At 48.7% G+C, this 11,589-nt stretch overlaps 1 protein-coding gene across 1 annotated transcript; it reads left to right on the top strand.

The window, feature by feature from the left end:
* Window positions 1-247: 247 nt before the first annotated feature.
* C1QTNF6 (C1q and TNF related 6) lies at window positions 248-9,525 on the top strand. The gene is made up of 3 exons (XM_069082086.1): window positions 248-405; window positions 2,329-2,563; window positions 7,074-9,525. The coding sequence occupies exons 2-3, from the start codon at window positions 2,335-2,337 to the stop codon at window positions 7,619-7,621; spliced, it is 777 nt and encodes a 258-aa protein (XP_068938187.1). The 5' UTR covers window positions 248-405; window positions 2,329-2,334; the 3' UTR covers window positions 7,622-9,525.
* The last annotated feature ends 2,064 nt before the right edge of the window (window positions 9,526-11,589 follow it).

Raw genomic sequence — 11,589 nt, 5'->3', positions numbered from 1 at the left:
CCCGCCCCATCCCGCCCCGATCCTGGCCTGGAGGGGGGGTGCTGGGATGGGAGGGGGCAGGGACTGCTGACGTGGCTTGTGCAGGGGGATGGGGCTGCCCACTGGAATTTTCCCACCCACATCCCTGTTCCCAAGGCTGAGGCCCACAAGTCAGTGAAGAGTTAAAACTCGGAAATATAACCCTCATTTTATCTGAGCCAAACCAGAGCAGGGCTGGGAGGAAGGGGGGAGGGATCAAGAGGGAGGGAGCGAGGAGGAGGGGAAACCTGGGACCCAGCTCGGCCCCCTCCCACCCGCCTTGGCTGGGTCCTGGTGCCAGCAGAGAGTCATTACAGCGATGGGCCAGGGAGCCAGAGGCAACCAGCAGCCCTGGGCCTGACTAAGCCGCTCAGCTTGGCCTTCTTGGTGAGTCACGAGCGGGGTGGGGGAAGGTGGGGAGCCCCCTCCCCTGGAGAGCAAAGTGTGGAGGGAGGGGCTCGGCCCTCCCCCTCTCTGGCTGACTTCCCACTGGAGGAGAGGTCCCTTCTTGCAAGCTCTCCCTCCTACCCTCCACTCCCTCTTCCTCCTCTTCCTCCTTTGCTGATTGTCCACTGCAGTCAAAAGACCTGGATTCGAATCCCAGTTCCACCACTGCTATTTGTGTGACCTTGGACAAATCGACCCCTTTCTAGGCATCAGTTTCCTCATCGTTAATCGAAGGCGTTGGACTAAGATGATCTCTGAAGTCTCTTTCTACTTGACATTCAGTGATTCTCCCTCCTCCCCTTTCTTCCTCCTCTGCCCAGAGGGGAGAAACCTGGCCCATGAGCAATCTCCCCTGCCAGTGCCCCCTGACCATCTGAATGACTCCCCTCCCTTCTCCCCTCATGCCCTGGCCAGGTCTGAATCATCAGCAGCTCCAGCTGCAGAAGAACCCTGATGGGGGGGGGGGGAGCGGGAGAGGTTGGCTTCTTTGAACACAGATAATTCTTTTGTTTGGGGTGGGGGAGAAGGAAGCCAGACATTCTACCCCTGACATTTCTGGTCCAAGGGCACCTTGGCCTCCCTCATCCCCAAGGGGTGGGTGACTCAGCTTACAAAGGCAGAGAAGGGAGGAGGGGGCTTTTCCAGGTATCGAGAGGATGATTACCCCCCCACCAAAGTCAGCCTCCCCCAGGGCCCCTCTCCCTTAGGCCAGTCCTACAAGGTAGCATCAGCATCACAGACCTCTCAGACAGCCACTGACTGACATTGACTCCTGCTTCCCTATGTCTGCAGAATGTTTTCCTCCCAGCTCAGCTCCCAGCTGGGACTCTGGGGACCAATGGGGAGATAAGAGGATCTGGAGCTGGGAAGCAGAGGACCAATCCCAGAGGAAAAGGGTGGATGTGTCCTGTCCTTGGCCTCTCACTTGGAGGAGAATATCAGGGGCTCTGTTGTAGGCTACAGTGGGATTTCCTTCCCAGTTCTGACAACCAAGGAGCGTTTTTTAAAAAATTCTCTGAGTCTGAGGCTTGTGGTCTCCGGGAGATTCCTATGGAAATGGCCCAAATCGTTTTAAATTGGAAAAAGATGGGGGTGGGGAGGAACCTTGAAAATAAAATTGTCTCTCAACGGTTAGGTTCTCTGCTCAGTCACTTTGACCCTGAATGGCCCCTCTGGCCCAAGCTGCAGTCCTACAGAGGATCTGGAGCCAAGGGGCCCTTACAGATGGTCTGGTCCTGGCCATGCCTCCTCTCATCTGTAAAACTAGCCTTGGCCCTGGGCTCCAGAGGAGATGATGGTGACCTTGATCATTTTGTTTCCTTCTTACCCATAAAGCTGGGCTTTGTGATAGCCAAGTTTGCAGAAATTCCTGGAGCCTTCCACAAAAAGAAGTCATTTTAATGGCTAGGAGTGGGGATCCGGAACTAAGACAAGGCCAGTGGAGATGCTGTTATGGGGGGATCAAGAGGGACCCTTAAATACTGGCATTCAGACAGCTGCCTCTTCTGCTGATTAGGTAGTCCTGTGCCCAGTACTTGGCAGGATCTCTGGACTGAGTCAAGGTCGCCGTAGACAAGGGCTGATTGATGTATTTATCATTAAACAATTCTTCTTTGACTTAGAATTGGGGAGTAGACTTGTGGAGGCTATCTAGTTTACCCCTGCCCTGATCAGGCATCTTTCCCACAACGTCTCTGGAGAGTGGTAGTTTATTTGCCTGGAAACCTCCAGGAATGGGGCCCATTTACCATTTGGACAGTTCCAGTGTTAGGAGTCAGATTATCACCAGGGTCGCTTTCTATCTCAGATGACAAGCCCATCCCCCTTTCCTTCCCTTGGGCCTTTGGCCCTGCTCGCATTTAGGTCGCCATGGCAACAGCCTCCCTGACTCCCCGATGGGCTGCCCTCCTCATCCCACTCTTGGTGCTTGGGGTGCCCACAGAGGAGCCTGCACCTGAGACCCCGTCCCCAGTCCCAGGGGGCTGCCGGCGATGCTGCCAAGGATCAGAGTCCCTAGACCCTTCAGGGGCCAGTCCGTCTGCTGTCCCCTATGTGCTGCCCGAGGTGAGACCCTACATCAACATTACCATCCTGAAGGGTGAGTGTCTAACATGCTGGTACCCGGCTCTGTCCTCTAGTGGGAGCCTAGGTGGGGGGAGCAGGTGGGGCTGGGAGAATGGGGTCCTTTCTAGGGGTAGACTTCCAGTGATTCAACAGACTCCATTTCGTGGTTATACAATACCATATTGTTCCAGAGTTCCCCTCTGGGACACATATGATCCATCAATATTCTGGGCAGGTTTCCCAGAGTGCTAATGTGTATTTCCAGCTACTTGGTAAGAGTAACTGTCCAATAGTTTAAGCCCAGCCTATTGGGACTATCAGGTCATAGGATAATAGGATTTCGAGCTAGAAGGAATTTTAGAAACCATCTAATCCTACCCCCTTTATTTTAGACATGAAAAAAGCAAATCTTTGCCCCACTTCTTCAAACCTTCCCCTTCAATGGGACAAGCTTCCCAGAGTATTTTCCCAATACCAAGCCACTCAGTGGACATTCAAGGGCCAGCAGGTCATACTTCTAGTCCTTTACCCACTCCAAATATATCCTCCCCCAAGTTCAAATCACTGGTCCTTTCTATACCCTCCCACCTTCACACTACACACAGACCCGGCACATCCATGACTCCTGTCCAGTGCTGATAAGGGCTCAAGATGTCACCTCTCCCAGGACACTGTGTAGGGGCCTCTACCATAAGACAAAGTTAGGAGAAAACCTTAGAGAATGGCAACAGCATCCCTCCTCTGACAGACAGGCTGCTGAAGCCTACATTCCCCTCCTCAGATCCACATTTTTAATTAATTAATTTATTTATTTTTAAAGCAATCGGGGTTAAGTAACTTGCTCAAGGTTACACGGCCAGTTATTTCTGGGTGTGGTGCTGAGTGTCTGAGCCCGGATTCGATCCCAGGTCATCCCGACACTGGAGCCGGTGCTCTTACTCGCTGAGCCACCTGGCCGCCCCAGATCCACACTTTTTAAATGAAAAAAATAAAATACCTGGAATTGCGAAAGAAACCAATTGTTTTGGAATATAATGATTAAAAACAGTTTCAACAAGCTCATGGGCCCCAGATATAGTCTAGCCACACCCCCGATTTTTTAGGTTACAAAACTGAGTCTAAGGAAAATAAGGGGATACACTACACACTGCTCAGTCATACTAATCTTAAAAGTGGAAGAGTTTGAATCCAGGTCCTTTTGGATCCCAAGATAATGTTGTTGAATTGCTGTGAAAATGCTTTTTAAAAATTATTGAGAATATGCTTATAGAGCACTGCTTATTGTATTATTGAGAATGTGCTTTTTCTCAATCTAGCAGAAGTTTCTGGGTAAAGGAACATATTCAGTAGAAAGAGCTCAAGGCATAAAGTCTGCAGTCCTGGGTTTGAAGACTAGGTCTTCTGCTCACTACCTGGGCAACGCTGCCCTGGGCCTCAGTTTACCGATGGGTTCTGCCTCTCTCTTTCTGATCAATCACATCATTTCAGATGATAGGGCAGGGATGGTTATAACATCTGGTCCTCCTGTTCATTTGGATCAGCCTCATGTGGCCACTTGGATTATAATTCTTGGTACAAGTTTCTCCAACATTGGCATCATGCTTCCTCCTGGGAGGTTGTTAGGAAGACCCTTCTCCAGTCTCAGAACAACAATGGTGCCCAAACAGTGACTACAGCCCTTCTGAGACTGGAGTCCTTAGGGAGTGGCTCGGTGCCAAGGACAGGTCTCTCTGGTAATCCCTTCCTATGCTCTGCATCAGTCCCTGCCTTGAAGCCGTATCATGTTGTAGCAGCAAGCACCCCAAGCATCCTCAGGGTTTGCCGCCCATACAGGTTCTTGGATCTACTTTGATAAAGGAAAGCAACTCAAAATGGGTTAACAAGCTTACTTTAATCAGTCAGACATATATCGTTTACCTTGTTCAGGGGAAAAAGGTCAGCACCCCGAACTTCAAAGCATACAGGCAGAATTATCAAGACAGAAACAGATCAAGTAGACAGCTTTTCAAACTGTCCAGCCATTACATCCATACCCAGTCAACATCTGGGTTTCCACATCTGGGTTTTTCAAAGCCAGGGGACTCTCAACAACGGCTTCCCAGAATTCAGATCAAATCACAGAACACTTCTCAAAGTGAGTCCCCAAAACAAAGCTACACATCAGGGCTTATATAGCCTTCTCCTGGCTCAGAGAATGTAACAACCTTATTGACCCACTGGCCAATCAAAAAGTATCTACTGAAAAACAAGCCTCCCTCCCCAGGCTTCTGGTGCACTTTAGCCTAGGGGCAGGGAAGATCTTCCAAATTTGCATTCCCATTACACATGTTCTAGCCAGACTTTCTGTCCAAGCAAATAGACACCTGCTGCCCCAAAGAATGATCATCGTCCATGGTAGGCTCTCTCTGGCTATATTGCCCGATTACCAGACCACCCCATAGTCCATGAGCTTGTCTAAAGACCTGGCCAGGAGTTGAGGGTTTAGGCACTAACTTCCAAATGCCTCTTTTTCTGGGCTCTCTCTCTCTCTCTTGGGATCTGGGAAGATTCTTAAGCAGCCTAGTCAATGCCGTTACTCCAGTGTCCTTTCTTGGATGCCTGCCCCAGGACCTTCTGTCCCCACCCATGAATCTGCAGCAGTATGCAAAATCCTTATAAGGTACCCTTGTTATGGTCTGTCTCCAACCCACCTTCGTCCAAAACACGCAAACACACACACACACACACACACACACACACACACACACACAGCAAAGGTTCTTGACACATGTTTGAGCATCGATCCTTCTCAAAGTTGGGCAGTCACAGTGCTCCCACCCCCATCCCCTAATGTTCAGGAGAATGCCTCTGCCTTGGTGCTTGCAGAGGGCACCTCTGACTAGCTCAGCACTGGTGCATGCTGACTGCTCTGAGAATGTTAGAGCAGCTAAATTAGCAATCCCCTCCCCTTCCCCGAGGGGGAAAAAAAATCTTCCTTAACATTTGACTCAGTCAGAGTTTGAAACCCATGTGTGTCAAGTTCAATCTTTGCAGGCTTCTCAATGATTTAAATAATGGTTCCATCCCCTTCTTAAGGATGAGGTCCTGGGAACACTCTGGGAAGCTTCTAACTCTCCCCTAGTGCATTTATTTCCCTTGAAAGCATCAAGATAACAAAGTATGGGTATTGAACCAATTAATAAAAGTGCAGTAAAGAACAAGGTAAATGATGAGAAGAAATTGATTGTTGTTCAGTTAAAACAATAAAATTTAATTTAAAAAAACAAAGAACAGGGAAGGAACCAGTATCACACGATAAGAGGTTTAAAGCTCAATGTTTATCTAGTTTGATCAGCTCATTTTACAGATAAGGAAACTGAGGCCAAAAGAAGGGAAGTCACTTGTTCATGGTCGCACTGGTGGTGAGTAGCAGACCAAGGATTGAACCTGAACCCTCTAACTCCCAACCCAATACATTTTCCTGGCCTCTTTAGCAAAGCAGAGGTTATAGCCCACCTTCAGGTGGTGTCATGTCTAGCCCCACTTTTTGTGAAAAAGTCCATGGAAACAAAGCTTCAAATCATTGCTAGGTTGAGTCTTTTATTATAGATTACTATAAAAATAGCCAACTCTTAAGGCAATATCATTTCACTTATCCTCATAATCATCTTGTGAGATAGGGACTATTATTATTTCCTTTTACAGATGGAGAAACTGAGGCTGAGAGATGTTAGTGACCTAGCCAGGGTCACACAGCAGGATTTGAACTCAGGTCCTCCTAACTCCAAGACCAATGCCCTATCCACTGGGCTGCCCAGATAATTGAACCAAATATCCTCCATGTTTCTCTGCTTACCTTTGGGCCCTTGGCTTGCTTCCTCGCTCCAGTCAGCTTCATGTTCTTCCGTTCTTGGCCCTGGAGTTCTGAAGCATTCTGGACCACCTCACCAGACCCCTGGCTCCTCCTCATTGCTAACTGGGCAGCCTCTGCCTCTGCCCACTGCCATCATCTTATCCTTCTTTCTCTTGGCTCTTTTTCCCTGGAAACTCCTCCATGTCCTCTGGGCATGTGCTTTGGACCTGTGGCATTAGGAAATGTCTACTCTGTTACATCAGCATCTAGGTCCTCTCCTGATTAGTCAGGTCAGGAAAGGGGAGACCAGCCTGACTCCTCTCAGTAAGACAAGAAGTTATCTGATAGCTGTGGGACCTTGACCAAGTCACTGGACCTTGTTTCTAAAATGAACAAGTTGGATGAAGTAGCCTCTAAAAGTCCTCCCATCTCTAAATCAATGAACCATCTCCTGCTATGTGTAAGATGAAGGGTAAAGATAAGATTCTCTCTAAGGTCACTTTAGATTCTAATGGTGGGACTTTGGGTATTGTGATGAAGGAAGGGTATCATTTGGAGTGCGCATTTTCAGCAGAAGCAGCTAGACAGATGGGTATATTTTCTTGGAGGGAATGGCTTCTGGGGTGACTGAAATGGCCCACGGAGGGGGAGGACTAGCCCTTGGCTACCATCCTGATAATAGGCACTCACTCTGATGTGCTTTACTTTGCAGGAGATAAGGGAGACCGGGGTCCCCTTGGGATGCCAGGGAAGATGGGTAAGGAAGGCTTCCGCGGGGACCGAGGCCCTCAGGGCCCCAAGGGGGCCAAAGGCCAGGCAGGCAGCCCAGGGGAGCCGTGCCAGGCACAGTACTCGGCCTTCTCTGTGGGGCGCAAGAAGGCCCTGCACAGCACTGAGGACTACCAGCCCTTGCTCTTTGACACAGTCTTCGTGAACCTGGACGGTCGATTCGACATGTTCTCCGGCCACTTCACGGCCCCCGTCGCCGGCATCTACTACTTCAGCCTCAATGTCCACACCTGGAACTTTAAGGAGACCTACCTGCACCTGATGCGCAACGAGGAGCCCACCGTCATCCTGTACGCGCAGCCCAGTGACCGTAGCATCATGCAAAGTCAAAGCGTCCTGCTGAGGATGGCCTCCGGTGACCGGGCCTGGGTGCGCCTCTTTAAGCACCAGCGAGAGAATGCCATCTATAGCGATGAGGTGGACACCTACATCACCTTCAGCGGCCACCTCATCAAGCCAGGGGATGAGTGACCCCCTCCCCTTCCCGCCCTGCCCCCTCCAGCGTCTCCCCAATCTTTACTCTCCCTCCCCACCTCTTCAAGGATGCCATGGAAGGGGGAATGAAGACCCCTGGGCTCTCCCAGGCCCTCCTCTAAGTCTACTTGAGGAAATCATCTTCCCTCCCTGGGCCTCAGTTTACTCACCTGTAAAGTGACTGAAGGCTCTCCCAGGCCCTTTCCATCTCCAGTCTCCTCCATCTCCTCCTCTCCCTTCTATACTTTCTCCTCCTCTTTTGTCTTCCCCATCTCTTCCTATCTCTCTTTTCTTTTTTCCTTCATCTTCTGCTTTCTCTTCATGATCCTTCTCTCTCCCCTTTTCCTTCTCCCCCTTCTTCCAATTCTCCCTCCTCTTCTCCACAGTCCTCCGTGATCTCATTCATTCATTCACTATGAATTTATTAAGCGCCAGAAACGGTGCTCTGGGGATACACAAAGCAATACTTCCTGCCCTGAGGGGGCTGTCTTCCTACTAGGCTCCCATCTTCCTCGCTGTCTCCCCTTCACTCCCCTCCCTGAACAGAACTGTGGCTACATCTTCCTCTGGGTTTGGTCCTTATTCTAGTCCCTGCCCTCTGGGTGAATCTTCTCTTTTTCCTCCAACCAACCACCATGGCTTCCCCATCTACCACCCCTACCCTTTCCTCAATCTCCCCCCTGCCCTCTTCCACCCCCACCCCCACTTCACTGCATCCAAAGCACAGACACCAAAAGACCAGAGGCAGGGGACGACCTGTCTGTGGATAGAGGAGAGTTGGACAAGATCTCACAGCCAAAGCCAGCTCCTAGGAAGCTGCCCTCAGCAGTCCACTCTCTGGTGGCTTCCTTCCCCCTCCTACCAGCCTCCACTGAGCAGGCCTTGATAATCCCAGCCCCCAGCTGGGATTCCAGCCTTGGTGACCTCCGGGCATCCTCACACTCTTCTGAGGGCAGGTCCTTTGCTCCAGCCCTCACGCCTTGGAATGGCCTGTTCCTCTGTTCTCCCAAGACAGGGACAGACAGACAAGAGCCCCAATTTTCTCTCTTTCCTCCCAGGGACCCCAAGGCCCTTTGCCCTGCCGCTCCTCAGGGCAGGCTGCTGCCAGCAATGTGAATCTCCCTGTTTTCCAACTCCCTCTTTCCTGTGGTGCTAAGGAAACACAGCTGAGTCTTGTCTTCCACTTATATTGGTGCTTCCCAGTTAGGACTGGACAGGACTGAGCAAGGAAGAGGGAGAGTAAAGGAGGCCTGAGGATTTGCCCCTCCCCCCAGCAGGTCTGGGGTATCTGGAAAGGGGAGAAGAACAAGGGGAAGGGATGTGTAACCCCTCCTGACCCCCAAGAGGAAAGAAAAACAGAATGGGACCAGATAAACCTCAGCTCCAAAATATCTATGATTCTAAGAGAGGCATTTGGGCTGAGGTGGGGAGACCTTAGAAATAGGGTTCAAGGATGTCCTACTATGTCTCTACATATTTCATGTTCTTTGGTGCCCAGGGACCTTGGGATTTGACTTACCCTGTCTCCAGGCAGAAGTGAGCTGTCCCAGGGAGCCTTGGGGGAGCGTCCCCCACAGGAAACAAGAGAACATCCAGGCTGAGGGAGGCAGAGTTGAGACCTCCCTTCCCTCCCTCCCCATTCCCTCCATGGTGCCTAAACCTTGTTCTCAAGAATTGGCCCCCAGCTCATTGGTGCTAATTCGTCCTGGCCTGCACGGGGCCCCCGGACCTGGTGCTTTTGTGGGCGGGAGTTGTCAGGGTTGGGGATGCACATTCACTGGTGCTTGGGGTGACCTACATGTGCAGCAGCACCCAGGGTCACAGGAGATGTAACCCCAAACCACAGAGACTTTTGGTATTGTCTCAGGCTGATTAAAAACCAAGGTATGTTTTTCTCAGCACTTATCTGGGCCTCGTTCTTCTTTGGACTGGTCACTCATTTCATGACTCTCTGGGGGTTGGAAGAAACCAAATGGGGGAACTCGAGGGTGAGAGGCAAGCTCACCACGAACTCTGTCATTTTTCCCACCTCTGAGCATTCCCATGAATAGCCAGGCTTCTCCCAGGCAGTGGAAGCAGGCTTCAAATGAACGTTGGCTTGGCAGACAGATTCTTGGGTTCAAAGAGCCTTGGAAGGCATGAAGCGTAGACCCCTTTATGGGGCAGCTGGGCAGCCCAGTGATGAGAAAACTTTGATTCAAATCTGACCTCAGACACCAACTACACGACCCCAGGCAGTTCATTTAACTGCTGTCTGCCTCAGTTTACCCAACTGGAAAATGGCAAGAAATAATAGTATTTTATCTGCTGGAGTTGTGAGAACCACACCAGATAATGTTTGTAAAGCACTTAACTCAGTGCCTAGAACACAATGGGTATTTAATAAATGCTTCTTTCCTTCCTTTCTTCCCTCATTTTACAGATGAGGAAACAGGTCAAAAGACGTTAAAGGATTCACTCAAGGTCAAACAGTAATAAGGAGATTCTAGATAAGGGTCCTTAACTTGGAAGACAGAAAACCTCTTCCCCCTATCAGAAGGTTCATAAACTTGAGTGCAAAATATATATTTATATACTATATATGAAATATATTTATATAGTTCAATTTGAACATATAATTTATGTATTATATATTAAATATATACTTTAATTTGGAAACATTTTATATATTGTATATAAATTCTATAATTTAACTTTTCATTTAATAATAAAATTCAAGAATATTCTCTACATTACATATTTTCATTTTTACCAGTCTTTTATTCCCTTTGTAATCTTATATATTTTATTATGTACATTTTAAAACATTATTCTTAGAAGAGGTCTACATTTTTCATTAGATTACTTAAGGGGTACTTGAAACAAACAGGGTTTCGCCTAGCATTGTGTGGCTTTGTCTAGATCATAAGGAGACAGAATTTGAACCCTAACCTGGCTCCAGTGACCATGGGACCTTTGTTGGTCCTGCCATTTACCAATCATGTGGCCTTAGGCGAGGCAGTTAGCTTTCAGAAGTTCAGTGCAGAGTAAGGAGATTGTGACTTTTAAACCCTGGTCCAGTTGAAAGCTCAGATTCCAGGATTCCTTCCAGGCATCTTTGAGAAAAGACAAGGCTTATTTTTTTTTGCCTCCTGAAATAGCAGAGATTAACTAGTTTGGGGTGGGAGTCAGAGATAGAAGAGAGGTAAGAGTCCTGTGAGAGGTGGTTAGGAGTCAGGAGAGGGGGTCAAGCCCAGGCTCTCTCAATAACTCACTCTGTGGTCTTGGAAAAGTCACCTGCTTTCTTTTGGGACCTCAGTTTTCTCTGTAAAAATGAGTGGGGGGTGGGGGAGAGGTCAATTAAATTCAACCAACATATCAATTGACTCTTGGACTGGGTTTGGGTTAGGCTAGAGGGCATGTGTTTCCTCCCAACTCTGATGTTCTTGCAAAGGACAGATGCGGAGAGATCAAAGGACCCTGGGAGAAACATGAGGAAGGCCGCCCTGTAATTTAGAATGCCAGACTAGGGCAAGATGGCTTCAGAGCACATTTAGAAATTTGCTGGGTTGGTCTATGAACTAACCTACTGTTTTGGGGGGAGTGTGGCTGGGGAAGATAGAGCTTCTAATCCCCACCCCCTCTAATCTAATCCCCCTTCCAATGACTTGGAAATAGATTTTCACCAGTCACTGTTGTAAGATTTTAGACTCTGGAAGGAATCGTAGAAGTCAGTTACAGATTTTACAGATAAAAAAAACAAAGACTGACAAATGTTAAATGACCTATCCAAGGTCACATAACTAGCCAGCTTTTAAACCTTGGTTTTCTGACTCCAAGAGTTACTTTTATTTCTTTTTTTAATTAATTTTTTTCATTAAACAAAAATATACTTTCTCTTCCTTCCACTATCCTGCCCCATAATAAGAAAGAAAGAAAGAGGGGAGGAAGGAAGGAAGGAAGGAAGGAAGGAAGGAAGGAAGGAA

The sequence above is a fragment of the Petaurus breviceps genome, unplaced genomic scaffold (genome assembly GCF_028583685.1).
Source record: "Petaurus breviceps papuanus isolate PSGF00001 unplaced genomic scaffold, PetGlider_PUasm1.0 156, whole genome shotgun sequence".
NCBI lineage: Eukaryota > Metazoa > Chordata > Mammalia > Diprotodontia > Petauridae > Petaurus > Petaurus breviceps.
Note: the sequence above shows the minus strand (reverse complement) of the source record. Positions and strands in the feature narration are given on the sequence as shown.